The sequence below is a fragment of the Vulpes vulpes genome, chromosome 12 (assembly GCF_048418805.1).
Source record: "Vulpes vulpes isolate BD-2025 chromosome 12, VulVul3, whole genome shotgun sequence".
Lineage (NCBI taxonomy): Eukaryota > Metazoa > Chordata > Mammalia > Carnivora > Canidae > Vulpes > Vulpes vulpes.
Genome location: NC_132791.1, coordinates 73,321,630 through 73,342,265, shown reverse-complemented (window position 1 = coordinate 73,342,265; position 20,636 = coordinate 73,321,630). Strand labels below are relative to the sequence as shown.

The 20,636-nt window shown below is 44.7% G+C and overlaps 1 protein-coding gene and 1 long non-coding RNA gene across 2 annotated transcripts in view; one reads left to right on the top strand and one right to left on the bottom strand.

The window, feature by feature from the left end:
- LOC112912224 (uncharacterized) overlaps positions 1 to 20,636 on the top strand; it is a 71,549-nt gene that overhangs the window by 1,028 nt on the left and 49,885 nt on the right. The window lies entirely within an intron of this gene.
- On the bottom strand, positions 1,299 to 11,177 carry LOC112912211 (uncharacterized). The gene is given in 4 exon segments (XM_025988947.2): positions 1,299 to 4,606; positions 9,553 to 10,213; positions 10,215 to 10,479; positions 10,553 to 11,177. Coding segments are annotated over 4 exon segments (1,713 nt in total). The 3' UTR covers positions 1,299 to 4,444.

Sequence of the window (20,636 nt, the reverse complement as noted above, 5' to 3'; positions counted from 1 at the left end):
CAGCCCTGTGGATACATGGGACGATAAGGTTCTGGGGGCAGGGATGCTCAGTGCAAAATGTCCTGGAGGTGTTGGAAGTGCTGAAAACCGAACAGTGAGATAGACGTGAGGGGCAGCTGACAGAGGGCCAGCAGGCGGGGGAAAGAACATGGCTCCTCAGGGTGGTTGCTGTTCTGACTAGGCTTCAGGGGCTCCAGTTGCGAAGGTCATTTAAATGCCTCCGTAGCACCCCCAATTAGCTTTTTCTTCTAACACTAAACTCGAAGTCGACCCCAACCCTGACCTGTTTTGGTCATGGGAGACCCTTACTTTCACCCACACCAGTATCCAGTTCACTGTTCATAGCTCGGGTCATCCCAGTGCCCTGGGCGGTTGCGACAAATGGAGAGGTGAGAGATTTCCACGCTGTGGAAATGCACAGAGCAAACACTCCCCTGTGTTGGCCTGTACATGCAGAGGATTTCCTCTTAGTTCAAGAATACACGTTCCTTCATCTTCTGCCTTCACCCAAGAGATCCTTGGTTAATCATATTATATTTACTCCTCTCGAGAAATCTCATTTGGTCCTCTGTATTCTTGAATTTTGCTAAGGAGCCCCTGTGGAATCAACATCTCTGAAAGAGGGCCCAGAGGACAGGTTTAAAACAAGCCTCCCAGGTCTCTCACGCATGCTCAAGGACACGACCTGTCGTCACCACCAGGCCCCTTTCCAGAAGGGGGCCGTTCCTCGGCTAGCCTCTTCCTCCCCAGGCTCACCTCTGCACAGCCCTTTCCCGGAGTCCTCTGGCCACAGAGACCAAGATTTCTGTAGGTGTCTTTGGCCTCCCGCAATTCCATGGGCGTCTCCCTGTACTGGCCCCTGGCAGTGCCCCCTCCTGTGGGGCCAAGGGGGGGATTTCGGGTTTTCCCCTGGAGCCCACCAATACCCATCTGGCAATGTCAGCAGAGGAGAGGGAGAAATGGAATATAGTGGACTTCCCAGATGACCAGACTGTAGGATTTGGGCTTTTCCACCTCGGAGTTTTTCTCCAATCACCACTACCTGGTCTCCTCTCTTGGAGAAGATTCTGGCAAGCCACAAAACCACTGAGGGGTATTCATGAATTGAGGGAGGCCTGACCCTGACTCTGGGGACACTTTGGGTATAGCTAGGGGCAGGGATGGCATGCCTGAGATGCCAGAGAGAATTAAGCTCAAAAAGGTTGGAAGGAAACAGAAAGTTCTGTTCTTCTTGTAGGTCCTGTTCCATTATCCTGGTGAGGTGGGATATGATATTAAATCAATGCCAGAAACAGATGTTACAAAGAAATCACATATCGTTTATGTTTCTTAGTAAATATTTAGTGTCCATCTTAGGCAGGAATCTGCAGTCAGATTTTCTAACAGTCCCCTGGAAAACTGCTAAGGAACTCTGTTGGGTTTTCCCTGGGAGATGGACTGTAGGATTCCCCCCGGGCCTTCAGTGCTTCAGCAGGTAAGCAGTCGAAGATTGTGGAGGTGGGCATGATCCAGGCAGGTATGGACCGTAGTCCAGGTAGAATTATAAGATATGCTAGGAGAATGCAAGCCTCTGGCTCGTTAAAAGATTTAAAACAGCATTAGGTGGTAGGGAGAAACAAGAGGTGACACAAGGTGCCTTTTTTCAACTTTTTACCTGGAAGAGAATTTGATATATGTTCTATTGATAGAACATATTCTAATATGTTGAAACGGAACTATGAGGTTGGCCAACTTACCACAAGATAAGAGGGCTGAAGAGGAAATAATCCTTCCTGCTCATACTCAGGTTAAATAGCCAGAGCTTGTTGAGAAATTCCGTCCTTTGGTAGAGGAGGAGAGGATTCTATGTACTTAGGAAATGGCAGATTAAAAGGGGGTGTGACCTCTTGGGATCCTCTTCCAGGTGACCTTGGTCCTTCATCTTTGTGGGGCCCTGCTGGGTACCAAGTGGAATTGTCAATCAGAAGTCTCTGACCAACTCTGCATCTGAGTCCTTTAGGATGAAGTAAAAGATTATGAAGGCGTAAGCATGAACTTCAGTAGCTATGGAAGAATAAGCCCCTCCTTGTTTGTTAAGGCTATTTCTAGTTCAAATCTATTTAAGGCCATTTTCTTCCTCCTTTGGGAGGGATAGAGGTGGGAGAAGAGTAGTAACTTAGAGAGCCAAGAGAGCCATTTTCTTCCTTTGCTTGTCTACTGTCACATCTCTTCCTACAACTCATATGCTTAGATGAGCTGTTTCCCCATACCCAGGGTTCTCGTTCTGTACTTCTGAGGACTCTGGTTTGTGGGCAAAGACTGTATCATTAAAAGTTAAGTTTGTCACCACTTTTAGCTCTCACAGTCTCCTCCTTTTCAGTCCTGTTATTCCTACAACCTCTCACTTTCTCTTTTCTCATTATCACTGCTAGCAAACTGCTTTCCTTTCTAGGACTCCATGATCTCTCTACCACCACCCTCTGTCAGGATTTAGGTGTGAGAGGAGAAAGGGAAGAACCCATTAACCTACTTTAATGCTAGATTTTCCCCCATATCCCATTGTCAAAAAGTCAGGAACCAAATAACTAATTATTTATACTTATATTCCTCCTATTTTGAGGCCCCAGCCTGGCTCTTTTTCTGGGAAGAGGGTAATGCAGCTTGTTTTTTAGCTTTTTCCTATTAGAATTCTCCCCTATCATATTTCCCACATGTGATCCACATGAATCACAAGTAGAGCTAGTTCAAGACTGTTTTAGTCAGATTTAAAAAAAAAATACAAGAAGGCCTTCTTTTAAATATTTTCTTCTTGCCTAAAAATACCACCTTTGAGCTTACCTCTCTCTTTTTTTAAAGATTTTATTTATTTATTCATGAGAGACAGAGAGAGAGGACAGAGAGAGAGGCAGAGACACAGGCAGAGGGAGAAGCAGGCCCCATGCAGGGAGCCCGACATGGGACTGGACCCCGGAACTCCAGGATCACGCCCTGGACTGAAGGCGGGCACTAAACCGCAGAGTCACCCAGGGATCCCAGAGCCTACCTCTCGATTGGGAAAAGAGAGTTGTCTCATTGCTTTTTCATTTTCCCCTTCAGACTTTGTTCTACTCCTGGGAATCCTAGAAAGGATCAGAATTCAACCTGCCTTGTTTCTGTGGAACTGTACAATTAAATGTGATTTGACAGCCACCAGTCATATATGGCTATTTCAAATTAATTAAAATTAAATACGATGAAAAATTCAGTTCCATATTGCATTAGGCATATTTCAAGAGCTCAAGCCATATGTAGCTAGTGGTACCTACTATATCAAACAGCAGATTTAGAACACTTCCGTTGTTGCAAAGTCCTTTTAGACCTGGTATGGCAGGCTGTCTTGTGTCCCCCTTTTTGTTATCCTATTTTATCAGTCAATAAATGTTTGTAATAACTTCACTGTTACAGGGTAACTTTCAGAGTGGGTCAGGGATTGGGAAATAGCATAGAATCTGTAGGTCCTGTAAAGGTTTCTGGAGGCATGGCATAGAGGCCAGTGGCAGAGGAGACTTAGGTTTCAAGGAAGTGCTTTAGGGGCTGATGTTATATGTATTAACCCAGGACTACCCCACTCTAACAGGAGCAGACAGGCTCTGGTTTTATAAGTTTTGCATAATGCTTAAAAACCAAAGCAAAAAAAATAACTGCTCTATGACCCTGCTGGAACTGATGTTTGCTGATTTCCTTTTCTTACTCATCATTCATTTCTAGATCTTCATTTCATATACTGCTTTATCTGTCATAGTCCTTTTCCCCCAAATGGCAGTGACAGGCAGCTCTGGTTTAAAAAAAGGTTTGCTGACTCTGACACCTGCCTGCCAAGAGCTCAGAGAAGTAGGAGTCCTATCAATTAATCCATTTACTAAGACTGCATTTAATAAGGTTCTAGCTAGGTGGAGCTATTCTTCCATTGAACACTTTTAAACACCTAGGTCTCAGTCACTGGCTATAGGGCATAAATAAAGCTGGTAATGGCACATCTGTGGATTTGACCACTAACCCTGAGTCTAGACTAATGATTCTCAAACATGGGTGATTTTGCTCCTCTCAACCCTCTCCACAAGACATCTGGAAATGCTGGGAGACGTTTGTGGTTTTCACAGCTGGTGGAGAGGTGCTACTTACATCTGACTTCCATCTTACTCTATCCAAGGATGCTGTGAGCCATCCTGCAATGCACAGGATGCCCCCCCACCCCCTGCAAAGGATTACCTTACTCAAAATGTCAGTAGTGCTGAGGCTGAAAAACACTGGTCTAGACTACAGCATGGAAGTTCTTAAAGCCAAGAGTACTCATAAGGTCCAGGCTCAGTGAGATAATAATTAGGGCCAGCAAATGTCTGTTAAATTGAGAAGGAAGAAAATTAGCAATCAGTGGAACTGTGGCCTCCATAAAACCGAAGGGCAGGTATAATTGGAGTGTGTTTGACTACACTAGAAGGCTAAGAGCTAAGGTCATAGTGCAATTGGAGGTGAGGATTTCAGATGTGTAGCAAGTCTGTGTAAAGATGAGGTCCCAGGTACACCCACAGGAACAGCGAGTAGCAAGTTTAAACACTCTGACTTGTGATACAGCAGTCAACAGCTGAACCTAGTAGGAAAAATATTCAATAAACATTAGAATCTGGTGAATGTGGATATACCAGTTTTTCTCAATGTTTCTGTAACGCATACCTCTACTTTTCATACACCTAAAAAATTTCACATTCTGTCACCTTCAGTGTTATTTAAAATTTCACAATTAAGTATCAAAGCAATGATAATTTTGGAAGGCAAAATTTATTCAGAAGATGTGATAACCATGTTACTGTTAAGCTTTAACTTTTCTTTCCTTGGTGATATATAAGATGTAACAAAACACAAGCGGCTTTTACAATAATCTTGTATTGTTTTCTCCCCGCAGCTAGATGTATACCCCCCCATAAGAGCTTTTAAGATGTAAAGAGAAAATGGAATAAACTCTTCTCATCTGTTTAGACATTTTACATCCCAGTTTCTCTATAGAGTACTTATATGGAAGTTTCTAGTCAAAACAATCAGACTTTGAGTTCTGCATACTCCTCTTGAAATTCTTTAAGTGAGAACAAAATATCAGTGAAAACATTCTTTCTTAAAACACCACAAGTAGGTTTTAAGAACAGTAACCCAAAATAGCTCTGGCTATTTAAGTTTTTTTTTTTTTGCAATAACATTTATGATCTAGTCAATCTAGTCCTTGAAAGATTGGCCAAGCAAATTAGACATATTTAGTATGAGTTTGCTATGGTAGCTGGATTTCTGGCAAATCTTGCTTAAAGTTTTTCGTAACAAGCAGTGATGTTGGTGCCTGCTTTTTGACATTTCATGGTCATGGTATCTTAAGCTTCAATTAAATTCTGCTGAGTTCTAATTTTTTAAATTTTAAAGTATAGATTCTCTTTAGATGATGTTCCAAAATCAGAGGGTTATTTTGTCATTGGCGTTCCAAAATCAGTTCTGTCCATAAATTCAGCTGAATACAGTTCTTTGACAACCAAGGAACCTCAGTTTGTAGGAGAAAATACTCTCAAAGGCATTCTAAACTGATCTTCAAAAATCAAGGCAAACTGGGATCAAACCAGGGTTACGCTGACAGCAAGGTGAGGATTTCCAGTAGATTACTGGCCTATTGATGGAAGTTGATGCTTGGTGGTGATGGCTACAGTACAACTTAAATACAGTTTTCTTTAGTTTCTTTGCCAAAAACCAAGGTCGAAAGCATTCCACTGCTGTAGCACTACCAATGTATATACCTTTTTTTCCTCCATCAGTTCATTTGCTATAGCTTCAAAAATACTGTCTTTAGTGAACAAGTATTAGGCTTATGAAACCAGCACACTCACAGTTTTTAAAGCCTATTTCAAACATAAGCAAAGCACATTTTTATCAGGATATTCTTCTCAACTAAGCAAAGAAGGATGAGCTAATGTTTTTAAAACCTGAGTTTTCATATACTCAGTCATTAATTCAGAGTTAAGATTATAGAAGTAGATGAACAAAGTCTGGAATTCCTCAATTTGCTCTCAACGTTGTGGCGGCACTTGGAATGCAACACTTCGCAAGTTTCTCCATTTTTTTCTCCCTTGCAGTTAGAAGGGCTATTTAATATTATGCTTTCATAGCCTTTGAAGATTGCTGTTAGTATTCCAATACTGTCCAGTCTTAAAGCTGCAGAGAATTGTGCTTTGCAGAATATGCCACTGTTTTTATGTCATAAATTTAACAGTGTTTGGCATGGTGTCACTGCCCAACATTTTCAGGTAACTCAACTGAAGAAGTTGACCCTATCTTCTGCATCATAATGTGAATGTATATTTGATAAAAGCCTTAACAATTTTTTTTGGTTGCCATCTCTAGCTACCTCAAAGGAGAAAACAGAAAAAGGAGGAGTATTGATTATGGAAGCATCTGGTCCTTCTTGCCAAACGATGAATGATTTTATTGGTGGCAGAGAAGTACAGGCATCCAGTTATGCCTGTGCCCCAAGAAGTGAAATCGTTGTTCATTTCTTTTTTATACATCCATCTGCTGCCTAAAACCTGACACCATTTAATGGTGTCCTTGGTCAAATCTAAATGATCTTACTTTCATAATCCTCTGATTCTAGCTTGAATTTCAGAGTCAAGATGAACTCTCATGGGATGGACAAAATGGAAGATGTAAATAAGTTTTTCAGAGCTAAAAAGCCTCTTTTTATACAAAATTAAACTTTAAAAGAATATTAACCTCAAAACAACATTAATCGTCTTGGATATATTATAAAAATAGCAGTATAAATAGCACTATACCCACAGTAAACATCTATGGCTACCCAGCCTGTCATACCTCATTAATTATAGGCCTTACTCTGAATGCTTCTTGTTCTATCTTTGTATTCCCACCAGCCAAAGAGTTCTAAACAACTTTATTTCTTAGGAAATACTTTTTATTTTTAACATTATAACACTAAATATAATGTTATAAACTATAAATTCCCATACCTGCAATGCTAATATAATTTGTGGAGGGAGAAAATGCCTTTCTCTCCTATTCCTGAAAATCACGGACTACTCCTTAAGAATTTGAGTAACAACCCCCTACTCAGTCCCTAAAATTAAAAAGCCTGCTCACCTCCAAAATAGATTAAAAAAAGTGTTGAATTGGTAGCTGACGAGAATTTTTTGTAACCAGAACCGTGTGATGGCTAATGCTTAACATTAAATAAATCATTATACCAAATTGGTTCCTTATAATTTTAACTATTATTATGAGTTTTATTCAGTAAAATTCTAAGTTATACTACTGTAATGTATCTGTTGACCAATGAAAGGCAGTAACAAAACTATGTCATGAATTACTAAGTTTATACATACGTAAAAGTTTTTACCTCTGCAGTGTAATTCCTATGTTTGGCAATACCATCTACCTAATTTCTGGTGTATGTTTAAAAATAAAAGTTTTATTTCTTTTTAAATATTCTATATTTTGAAAGGGATTATCTCCAATTTGTTCTACTTGGTTTTGGTGTTTATATTTACTGGTGTGCTTTATTAAGTAACTTCTCAAGTTTCAAATGAGTGTCATCTGGCTTCCCCAGTTGAAAAAACAATCTCCTTATGGTCTCATTCATTTGAGGAATATAAAAAATAGTGAAAGGGAATAAAGGGGAAGGAGAGAATATGAATGGGAAATATCAGTCAGGGAGACAGAACATGAGAGACACCTAACTCTGGGAAACGAACAAGGGGTAGTGGAAAGGGACGTGGGCGGGTAGACGGGATGACTGGGTGATGGGCACTGAGGGGGGCACTTGATGGGATGAGCACTGGGTGTGTGCCAACACTATATGTTGGCAAAGTGAACTCCAATAAAAAATATACAAAAAGAAAAGAAAAGAAAAAACAATCTCCTGGCTAAGTTGGCTTTCAATTAAAATTTCAGTTTGAGAATCCTTACAAAAAGTTCTAACAGAGGAATGAAAGGTTACCTTCTTACTTCAACTTCAGTATACTAAACCCCAGAAGTATAGGACACAGTTTCTCCTGGAGGCAAACTTTGTTATCCTGGGGAAAGCATGGTGCTAGAGTGTGTCCTTAAAGTCAGGCTCATATGAAATTAGCAGTAATTTGTAGTTAAGATTTGCATCTTACTTGTAGGACGATGATAATAGCTAACTTACGATGCTTTAGGACAATGTTCTGTTTATGTTTTGACTGAAACCCAGAGTAAGCAATACATTTTACTCTCAGACCAGGTACACATACATGCACATATAGTTTGAAAATTTCCTAAGACAGTGTTTACCTTGGTTTTGTTCCATGCACTCTGATGTTTTGTTTAATTTTAAAATAATGCTGGGCATGACCCATTTATTTTAAGACCCACTAATTGGTCAACACCCACAATTTAAAAACCACTGCTATAGGAGAACATGAGGAAATAGATTTTGTAAACTATAAAGCACCCTGAGATGTGAGCAGCTGCTAATGACTATCCAGGATAAGACTTATGGGCCTGAGACATCCTCTCCCTTCTTTGGCTACTGCTAGGACTCACTTTCACCTAGGCTTTTGGTAAGGAAGACCATATTCAGGCTGTCATTGAGACAACTCGGTAATCCTCAGATCAGGAAAGCACTGTATTTACCAAATCAGAACTCAAAGAAAAAAAGACGAGTTAGAGGAAAATCAAGTTAAAAAAAAAAAAAAAGCAGATATCTGTTTAGTGCTTTATGGCTTATAAAATACTTTCACATACATGATCTCTTAATCTTAAACCTGGGAGAAAAGTAAAGCCAAGAGGTAGGGACCTCCCCAAGATTAGACAGTAAGTGGCAGAGCTAGGTCACCTGAACTAAATTCCTCACTCCTTTCACTGTAATAAAATACAGGAAAGGAGAGTGATCAGGACATGAGGTTTATTCTGATCCATCAAAAAGATGAATTTTTGCCTGTCTCCCTCTATAGGGAAAACTAACCATACTGAACATGAGGAAGCAACCTCAGACTTTGGGAAGGGGGTAAGGCCAGTTGCACTTGTCAGTACAGGACTCACACCTAGCATTTCACCCTACCAATACAGTCATCTGTTTTTTGGTGTGTGTGTGTGTTTCTTCCCCAGTCATGTTTTGACACTGTGCTCTGAGATTCCAAATGTCATATTATCTTCAAGTACTATGGCTTTCCATTCCTATGTGTTACGGGTCCTGGAGTCTTGGTGTTAGGTACAGACTCAGGACTCAACAGAGGGAAATTAAGTACTAGGGATATGTTACATAGAGTCAGATTGAAAGGGAATAACAAAAGTAGTCAGCTTCTAGTGACTGTTGTGTTTTTGCTCAGTTTCTCCTGGGGAAGCTGAACAGCCTCGAACAATTTGTCTCCTTGGTGGACATATGCCCATGTCTCTCCACTACTGTGCACTCATCTCACAAAGAAAAAAAAAAAAAGGTTCAACTAGTGAGTACCTATCTCTCCCAGCTCCCCTTGTTTTCTCTCCACTCCCTTCAACCCCTCAGCGCCTTTTCCTCCTGCCTCTCACCTTGGACTCCTGCACCACCTCCTCCAATGGCACCACGCTGTGCTGTTTGTGGCTCCTGGATTCTCGGCACACCACACAGATGGCCTCTTTATCTACCTCGCAGAAGAGCTTCAGGGCTTCCTGGTGTTTAGAGCAGATGCCCTGTTCATTCCCCCGGCTTCCTTGATAAGGAGTGGGGCACATTTGGCGAATTATCTGCACCATGTTGGCCAGCTGCAAGTTGGGACGAAAGCTGCGACGGGTAAAGCTCTTTCGGCACTGGGGGCAGGTGAACTGACGTGGACGGGTGGGAGGAGGCAGATGGGTGTCAGGATACAGCTCTTGGTCGTCTTCGTTGTATTCTTCCAATGTCTCTTCTGAGTAGACGTCAATTCTCAGGTCATGTCTCAAGCCTCCCAGGTAATAGTGCCGGTCTTCCTCTTCTTCCTCCGGGTCCCACACATAGTCCATATTGTCCCGATTCCTGACCCCACCGTCACCAACCCAGAGTTCATCGTCTTCTTGGTCCTGGAACGCTGCCTCATCACCATTACGCTGGCACAAAACCTCTCGAATAGAGTTGTCCCGTCCGCCGATGGCCCCCTCCACATCGTCGTCCTCCTTGCCCCACAGCTGGGTTACACACACTCGGCAGAAGTTGTGCCCGCAGCCGATGGACACGGTCCGTGAAGTAATCGAGGCAGATGGCGCACGCCGCCTCCTCCTGAAGCGTCTTTGTGGCGTTGGGAGCAGTGGCACAGCCTGAGGACGTGGGCGCGTCAGCCCGGAGCCGAGGAGCTGGGGCCCGCTGGCCGGCCGGCCTCCCCGCGACGCGTGTGACCCCAGGCCGTTCCCAGCCGCGCTCCTTCCCCCGGGCCCGCGGAGATGCTTTGCTCCTCTCCTCCACAGGCTTCTCCCAGCTCAGGGCGCGGAAGCCCTCGGTCCCGACTCAGCCGCCCTCCAAGGGCGGTGAGGGCAGGACCGGGCTGCAGCTTCTGTTTTCCTTTGAGGCTCAGCTTGCAAACTCGGATCCAGACTCGTTTCTCGCCCCCCTCCGGGTTTGCCCGACCCAGCGGCGTCCTCTGGGGTCGGCACCTCTCACCCAGCCTGAGGCAAAGAGGATGACGCAGGCGCCGCAACCACAGTCGGGAAGGGGAAGGCTGAGCTGACGCACGGCCACGTTCCCTACGACGCCTCAGGACAGGGCAGCCGGCCGGAGAGGACGCAGACGTGGAAAGGGAGTCAACTTCAGCCACCGAGCGGCGCTTACGCCGCTCCAGCCAGCCCGACACAGAAGGTCCGGGGTCCCTCAGCCGAGCCAGGAGCCGGGAACCGACCCGGACGAGGCCCACGGAGGCCGCGCGGGCGCCCCCGCGCACTTCCGGCCGCTCCAGCCGGAGACCTCTGTGGCCGCGAGAACCCGGGCCCTCCGCGACCGCGCTCGGGGGCGTGGCCCGCAGGACGCCGCGGGGCGGGGCTTCCGGGGGCGCCGCGGCCGTGAGGTGAGGGATCTGGCGTGGGGGCGCCTGCGTCTCCCTACCTCCTGAGCTCGGCCCCGCCAGCCCCGTGTTGCTGCGTGGACGGCCCCAGCGGACGGCCCCAGCTTCCCAGCCTGCATCCGCCGCGACTTCTACCTCTTTGTCCATCTGCACTGTCCGGGGACCCCTCGGATACCTCAGGCTCAGCGCGCCCTACACGGACTTAGTCTGTAGATCTCGTTGCCTTCATCGAAATAACGTCCATTCGCTGTCCGCTCCCTTATCCCGGCATTCATCCTAGTCACCCACCCGTCATGTACACGCACAACCCGTCCATTTACTCGTCCAGTTCACAGGAGCAAAACCCTGAATAAGGCGTGCTCCGTCCCGGTGAGGAGTTAAGAGCCATGAGCGTGTAGTATCATTAACTCGGGCTTTTTACAAGGTTCGTTTTCCTGTTTGTACTTGGCCCTCACAGAAATGCTTTGCACATGTTGATGCAATACAGACTTGCACACACACACAACAAACAGAATTTCTGGAAATTATTCTTTCCCTTATGGCGTTCAAGGCACCCCGATATGTTCTGTTCCATTTTGCTTCAGTAAAATGCTGTTCAAGATCTGCTGGTGTGATCGCAGCCCTCATTAACCCGTCATTAGCTGGTCATTGTTTGGTTTGAGGAACACCGCCTGCCCTAATGGGATCTTCAAGGCACCGTGGAACCCCTTCCCTCCCTCTCTGGTCCTGAACTTGAACCATAGATCCCGCAGAGGAAGGATGGTAAGTGTGCTGTCGGCGTTGTGCAAGCAGCTCTTTTATCATGGTGCTGAATACAGCACCTACTTACATCTCTGCTGAGTAGATAGCGAATGAACAAACCCAACAAATTGCAGCCATCAAGTCCTGCTGATTTTTTTTTTAAAGATTTTATTTATTTATTAGATACAGAGAGAGAGAGAGGGGTGGTGGTGGTGCAGAGACACAGGCAGAGGGAGAACCAGGCTCCATGCAGGGAGCCTGACGCGGGGCTCAGTCCTGGGTCTCCAGATCACGCTCCGGGCGGAAGGCAGCGCCAAACCGCTAAGCCACCGGGGCTGTCCCCTGCTGATTTTTATCTCTAAATCTAAGCAACCTTCTCTATCTCTGTTCCTGCCATCCCAGATCTGACCCCATCAGCTTTCAACTGGACACAAAGTTTCCTAAAGGGTAATTTGCACTCATTTCAGTCCATCCTGCAGCCACCAGAACCATCTGCCTGAAATGGAAGTTTGATACACTTGTGCCAGGCTGTTGCCTCTATACCTTTGGGCATATTCTCTCACCTGGAAAGGTTTTGTCTCACTTCTTCATTCAGATTTACTTATCGTTCAGGTCTCTGCCCAGGCATAATCTGGGCTGGGCCCAGGCTGTGTTAGCACCCCAACTGTCACTTTTCTGTGACCATGGATTAGTTTTCTAATAACTGTGCTGCCACATCTCCATCTGCAAAATAAAGACGGTAGCACACACGTTAGGATTGCTGTGACGCTGGAATAGTTGACATCTGTAAAGTAATTAGAACAGTACCCAGTGAGGTTTTCTTTTTATTCCTCTCACCTACCATATAATATTCCTTTCCTGTAGTAGATGAACCATAGAATAAACTTACCCCATCTCTTGTTAGGATCACTAGATTAGGACCCTGTGGTGAAAAGTAGTATCTGTCGTTTAGTGGTTCTGAGAGCCTTCTTGGAGAGGGAGGAAGTTGAAACCCAGGCCTGACCTGACTACAGGGGGATACCTACTGGGAGAGTTTGTTAGGAAACTAACAAGTAAATTCCCAGTATACAATCTGGGAGCCTTCCTAGAGGTCCTGACTGAGTCTGAGGAGCCATGAGGGGAAGTCTGAGCAACAAGAACTGGAACTATGTTTCGGGGCTGGAATACTTTCCCATTTCTGAATGCAGGTTCTCCCCTACACATGGAACCATAGAGGAAGCAGCTGGGGAGCAGAACAAGAAAAGAGGGCGCTGCTCAGGAGCAAATTCTTGCCTGCCCTGGGGGTGAGGGTTGGGGGTGGGGGAGGCTGAACCTATGCAGGAAGAAGGAGAGCTGAAAGAGGAAAAGAGCAAGGGGGAACATGTACAGGGAGAGGATGCTGAGAGAAGGCTGGAGGAGGTGTCTTGGAGGAACTGGTAAGACTGAAAAGGAGCATATAGTGGGCACCCATTCTGAAGAATAGGTGTATAAGAGAACCTTTAATACCTATTTCTTTTACCTTTCTTTCTCTTCTAGATGATCCTTCCTCAAATCCAAGTACAAGCTGGAAGGGGCTTTCTTCATATTCCCTCAGGTTGTTGTAAAGCTTATCTGATCTTTTCCAGGATAGAAGAGAGCCTTGGTTTTAAGACCTCTTGGAACCAAGCATTGCTGCAACAAATAGCTAGGAGGACTGCTAGCCATCTCCTGAATCCAAGTTGGAGCTGTAGGTTGTCAGAGCAGATCACCTGGCACACCCAGGGCATCAGGCCATGGGCTTTGGGCTACTGGGGAAATGGCAGCAGTGGGGGTGCTCAGGAGCTGGAACTTAGCAATATTGGTAGCTGCCTGTGTATTTTTCACAGGACTTTCAGAAAATTTATCTGTGGAAACTCACATCAGCTTTTTTTTTTTTTTTTTTTAAAGATTTTATCTTTAAGTAATCTCTACACCCAAGGTGGGGCTTGAACTCACAACGCCAAGATCAAGAGTTGTATACTCTTCTCACCAAGCCAGCCAGACACCCTTCACATCAGCTTTTTTTAGGCTGGAGAAGTGCACAGATGAGTTCAGCTGCAGATAATTAAATTCTAGTTTATGGTGATGAGGCAAAGCCCTTGCCACACAGACACTGGGGACCATCTGTCAGAGGTAATAGGCAGTTTAGCATTGGCTAAGTTGTGTAGGGGTTGGCAAATCTGGCCCTCAGTTTCTTTTTGTAAGTCCTAAGAAGTTAAAAATGGTTTTAAATTTTAAAGGATTTGTAAAAAAATAAAGATGAATATGTGAATGGAGACTGTAACTGGCCAGAAAAATATAAAATATTTACTATCTCATACTTTACAGAAAGAATTTGCTGATGTCTGGACTAGGAGGCATGGAATAGAGGACCTCCAGAGTGCCTTTTGATGTTGGGATTCTGGCTTGTTTCTTCCACCTGGGTTCAAGAGTCAGGGTTTTCCTCTACTCTCAGCACTCCCCTCTTGAGTCAGATTCCAAAATTACTGGCTGGACAGGATGAATGTAACCAGTGGATCTGCCTTGAGTCTAGTAGTGGGTGGTTTTCCCGTTATACACTCCAGAAATAACTGCTGGTTCTTTCTCTCTGCTCCACTTGAAATGTAACATCGATACAGAAATGCATAAATCATAAATTTATAGTCCTCAAAAATTTCAAAGTGTACATGCAGAGCAAGAAATGGAGCACCCCTAGGAATCCCATGTCCACTTCCACTCATTCTCCACAGCAGGCAAGCACTATCCTCACTTCTTTAGCCACAGATTAGTTTTGACTTTTTTGTGAACTTCACAGAAATGGAACATACAGTATATGCTTTTATGCTTGGCTTCTTTCATTTTACTTAATGTCCAGGAGATTCATCCATGCCATTGTAATAAATTCTTCATTCCAATTTGCTACAAACATTCCATTGTGTAAGTAGAGCGGATTTGTATGTCTGTTCTTCACTGATGGGCATTTCATTTTGGGGCTATGATGAACAGTGCTTTGAACACTTGAATTTGTCACTGGGTGAACATAAGTTTGCATTTTCTTCTCCTGGGCATAAGATTTAGGAGTGGAGTTAGTGAGTCAAAGAGATACATATGTTTTTAGTACATCTGACTTAACTATTATTTAAACTTTGGAATTAAGAGCCCCCTGCACTTTGGTTATTTCACTGGGATGGGTTGGGCTGGACAAGAGTGGGACACTGAGGCTGAGTGAGAGGCTATAACTAGGCCACTGGAGTGCTACCCCAGGCCTCTCTTTGCTGGACATTTCCCCAGGGTAGACCAGGCCAGCTGGCATGAGACACCATACCTCAGGCAGCACGCAGACTCAAGGATCTCAGGAGCAGCATGTTCTCATCATCAGAAACTTTAGGGGAGACCTCAAATTTAGCCCATCCGCCAACTCATTTCTCTCAAGGGCCTTCTCTTCTCCTCACCTTCTGCCTAGCTAGCCTTCACAATTGAAGATGATGAGTTCCAGGCACCTCATCTCCTGATGGGGATAAAGGCTGGATGGAGGACAGGTGATTCAGGACAGTTTCCCCTGTGCCTTCTTCCCTGGTGCTCAGGCAGAGAAAAGCAGGGAGGCTGTGTGTCAGAATCTGCTGGAGAGCTCCTGAGAAGAACCTCCCTGGCCCCCGACCCAGCCCCATCTGATACATGGTCAGGCAGGGGCCTAACCTGGGTAAAAGACTCACCTGGGAGCCTGCAGGATTCTTGCCCCACCAATATTCCCAGACACTCCCCAGCTCCCTCCCGCTGTCTGTCTTCTCTGTTTCTTCCCAGGCAAATGCCTCAGGACGTGGTTGCAAGGATCTATTCTGCCTTCTCTCTGAGTTGGTGCTGTGAGCAGAAAGTGGATTTTTGTACAGCCTTCCTCTTCCTTAACTCAGGACCAACTTCTCTTCCATCCCCACAGCAATGCTTTGACTCTCTGAGTCTCTTCCTGTCCTGGACTTGCTCTAGTATGTGGCTTTGTCAACACAGCCCACAAGCAGGCCTGGAGAAGCCTGGCTGATGGTCAGCCATTTGACATAGGGAGCTGGTAGGCTGATTGATTCCCTTCTCTCCCGCTGTTTGCCTTGAGGTGACGCTGTGTGATTCCATTCTGGAACTTTCTATTCAGTTGTGTGGCAATATAGGGACGAGGCTAAAAAGACACCAGTGAAACAGCCCGTGTCTTCAATATTTACTTTGGTCGTGAGCTTCTTCAGGAAGTTAGAAGAAAAAAAAAAGACTAACCCTTCCTGCTGACCTTTGTTGCTGGCCAGACCCTGACTGCCTGGACATGCTCTGGAGATACCCCAGAGACATATGCTGTGGGCATTGTGGGACCTCAGAGCAGGGATTTCTAGGAGGGTGGCTTGAGCACAAGTTTCAGAGAGTTCCTGGAGGCTGTAGGGGCATGGGCATAGCATTTTGGGTTTGGAGCAGTGCAGTTACTTGAGGAGACTAAGGCTGCATTGGAGATGGCTTGTAAGAAAGCCTTATATTTGGGGACACCTAGGTGGTGCAGTTGGTTAAGCATCTAGTTCTTGGATTCTGTTGAGGTTGTGATCTCGGGGTTGTGGGATTGAGCCCTGCATTGGGCTCTGTGCTCAGTGTGGAGTCTGTTTCAAATTTTCTCTCTCTCTGCCCCTCCTGCTCATGTGCTCTCTCTCTCTCTCTTTCAAATACATAACCTTTAAAAAAAGAAAAGAGAAAGCCTTGTGTTTGGTGGGCATAGAATCTAATATCATTCACTGAATATTAATTATTTATTAATCAATGCATTCATTCCTTTGACATATCATCACAAAGCATGGTTCCAGCTAGGGTACAATAAATTCTGTCCTAAATATGGTGGCCTAAAAAACGTTGTGGTCTGGGACCAGACTTCAGAGGGTTAGCATGTAGGGTTTGTCTCATTGTAGGGGTATGTCAGGGAATCCTGAGGACTAGAAGTCTGATGTAGCATTCCTCCCACAGGGGAGACATCCTGGTCCCTGTGAGCAAGGGGATGGTCTGCAGGTGGAGATCCCATGGTTATGAGCCAAGGCCAGCCCAGTGTGGGCTGAGAGAGGGAAGCAGTTCTCAGGAGCAGCTAGTGGAAGTGATGTCCTGCTGGGTGAGAAGGATGCTTTTCCTGCAGGTCTGCAATTTTTTGCAAAGCTGTCATCCTGCCCCTGCCAGGTTTGTAAGCCCCTTTACTGCTTCCAAGGGTGCCCAGAGCCCTCCTCACTTTCCTTCCTGCCTCTGTCCACTGCTAAGAGACTGTGGCAGCTATCTGGGGGCTTCCAGGAATACTCAAGGCTAAAACAAACTCCCTCTGTGTTTGCCTTCTGTCCTGTCATAAGCTTCTCTCCTGGCAGGAGTGCTGAGGAAAGAACCAGGGAGGCAGGCAGGCATCTGGGCTGGTCCAGCTGGGCCGAGGGACCCTGTCTTTGGTTGAGATCACTGACCAGCCATTGCTCAGGATAGGAGCAAGGCCTGGGTTAGAGCAGACTGCCATACTTTCTGGGCCTGTTCATCTCTCTGTGAAATTAGACTCAGGATTCTCAAGTTCACTTCTGATCTGGCTGTGGGGTATGGAGTGCTGATTGAAGGATGTTCCTTTGCTTCCGCTTTTGCAGGTGCCACAGTTGAACAAATTTATGCTTGGGGTATGGGTGGAAGGTGAGGGTGAGAGGGAGAGAGGTGCAGTGGAGAGAATGGATATCCTGGACAGGAGGAACTCTAATGTGAGAGGCAGAGGGAGGCAGTATGATGGTGGGGGTTGTAGGGGACTGAGAGTATCAAATTAGCAGGGGTTTGTAGAGATGCTTTACATCTAGACCTTAAGGTCTAAAATGTATTCTATGGTTCCATGGGCAAAACACTGAAGTAGCCTGTAAGAGAAATATGAAACAAGATAAAGCCATAGGGATGCTCAGTTTCCAAGATCTCATAATCCAGTTACAGAGCAGATACTCCCTGAAGATCCCTCCCTTTGGCAGCAGGAAGACCAGATTCTGCCAGGGGTGTGAACTGTTCTAGCAGAGGAAGGACAAACAGGACTCAGGAAAGGGGAGAACAGCCTCTCCACCATCTGCTTCTCCACAAATAGACTAGGCCTTCACCCTGCCTCTGGGAAGTTTTGACCTTTGCTCAGGAGGCCCTAAGTACATCTTTGGGGACCATTACAGGCACTCATGCCCTTCTATTGGTGAGGGCCAGACCCACTTTGTGCTCCAACTTTTACACTGTACTGTAAGACAACTGTAAAAATAAAACCTTTATTGCCACAAAACCTTAATACAGGTCCACAGCCTTTACCTGAAACCCTTGGGGCCAGACATATTTAAGAATATAGAATTGTTTGGGCTTTAGAAAGTGCCAAGGTGCAGATGCTGAACATTACATAACATCTCCAGAAGTTGTCTGGGGTGACACTCCATAATCAAAGACTTACATGGAAAATTGTGAAAAGGCACACTGGTTGGGTTTTGATTCCAGAATTAGGGAGAAACTTCTGGTTTTGAGTTTTGGATTTCAGAACTGAAATAAGGGATTGCAGACCTTTACTTACATGCCCATTTACAGAATGACACTGTTTCGGTGCAATGGTGAGGTACCCAGCCCAGACGGTAGCCAGACTTCCTGACCTCATGTCCTGGCTCTGGCATGAACCAGCCATAGGACCTTTGGCTTCAATTTCCTCTCCTATAGTAGAGGATTATTCTGTACAGGAGTGCCATGATGATTGAAAGCTTAGTATATGTAAAGTGTTAAGAACGCTGCTTTGTATGCACGGATTATCATGGCCTCATGAAGCTTGGCAGACAGACATTTAATACACATTTTGAGTACAATCATATAGTTAGATTACTGCTGAGGCCATTCAGGCCACCAGGGCAGGTTTAACTATTTCTTAGTATCACAAATCTTTCATATTCTTGGGCTTGGGGCATTACAGGGATGCAGACATGTAGGTTTTAGAAGTCCCAAAAGAGGCTCCAGCCTTGGGTCCTTTTTGAGAGTGGAGTGGCCCTGCTGCTGTGGTTCTGGAGTCTTCTTTCCTAGCACATCAGGTGGCCATGAGACTGGAACTGCTTTCTCAATAAACGATAATCTGTGTGCCTAGGAGATTCTTGTTCACAAAGGAGACATGGGGTTTCTGAATCACTGAAACTTCGGAGGTGAGGCACCTGGACCATCCCCAGACATACTCTCTCTCTCTCTCTCTCTTTTTTTTTTAATTTAATTACCTTTGCAAACATTAGTATAACACCCAGTGCTCATTGCTTCACATGCCGTCTTTACTGCCCATCACCCAGTTACCCTATCCCCCACCCTTCCACAATTTTGTTTCCCAGAGTTAGGAGTTTCTCATGGTTTGTCTTCCTTCCTGATTTTTCACCACTCAGTTTCCCCTCCTTCTCTTATGGTCCTTTCACTATTTCTTATATTCCACATATGAGTGAAACCATATGATAATTGTTTTCTCCAACTGACTTATTTCACTCACTATAATACCCTCCACTTCCATCCATGCCAATGTAAATGGTATATATTCATCCTTTCTGATGGCTAATATTCCATTGTATACATATACTATATCTTCTGTATTTATTCATCTGTCAAAGGACAATGTGTCTCCTGCCAGTTTGGTTATTGTGGACAATGCTCCTCCAAACATTGGGGTGCAGGTGTCCCGGCGTTTCACTACATCTGTATCCATGGGGTAAATACCTAGTAGTGCAATTACTGGGTCGTAGGGTAGTTCTATTTTTAACTTCTTGAGGAGCCTCCACACTGTTTCCTGAGTGGCTGCAACAGCTTGCATTCCCATCAACAGTGTTTAAGAGTATAACATTTGTTTGTTTGCCAACATTTGTTTCCTCTCTTGTTCATTTTAGCCATTCTCATTGGTGTAAAGTGGTATCTCATGGTGGTTGATTTGTATTTTCCTGATGACAAGTGATGTGGCGCATTTTTTCATGTGTCTGTTGGCCATGTGTATGTCTTCTATGCAGAAATGTCTGTTCTGCTCATTTCTTGACTGAATTGTTTGTTTTTTGGGTGTTGATTTGCTAAGTTCTTTATAGATCTTGGATACTAGCCCTTTATCTGATATGTTATTGCAAATATCTTATCCCAATTCATAGATTGCCTTTTAGTTTTGTTCACTGTTTCTTTTGCCGTGTAGAAGTGTTTTATCTTGATGGAGTGCCAATAGTCCATTTTTGCCTTTGTTTCCCTTGCCTTGGAGATGTGTCTTGCAAGAAGTTGCTGTGGCCAGATTCAGAAAAGGTGTTGACTGTGGATTTTGACAGGTTCTTGTCTCACATTTTGATCTTTCATCCATTTTGAGTTTATCTTTGTGTATAGTATAAGAGAGTGGTCTAGTTTCATTCTTCTGCATGTGGCTGTTCAATTTCCCCAACACCATTTATTGAAGAGGCTATCTTTTTTCCATTGGATATTCTTTCTTGCTTGGTCAAATACTAGATGACCATAGAGTTGAGGATCCATTTCTGGGTTTTCTATTCCTTTCCATTAATCTATGTGTTGGTTTTTGTGCCAGTTCCATGCTGTCTTGATGATCACAGCTTTGTAATATAGCTTGAAGTCAAGCATTGTGATGCCTCAAGCTTTGGTTGTCTTTTTCAACATTCCTCTGGCTATTCGGGGTCTTTTCTGGTTCCATACAAATCTTAGGATTATTTGTTCCAACTCTGTGAAGAAAGTTGATGGTATTTTGATAGGGATTGCATTGACCGTGTAAATTGCCCTATTTTGTTGAGTTCTGCTCTAATCTTTATTATTTCTCTTCTCCTGTTTGGTTTAGGCTTTATTTGCTGTTCTTTCTCCAGTTCCTTTAGGTGCGAGGTTAGCTTGCATATTTGAGATTTT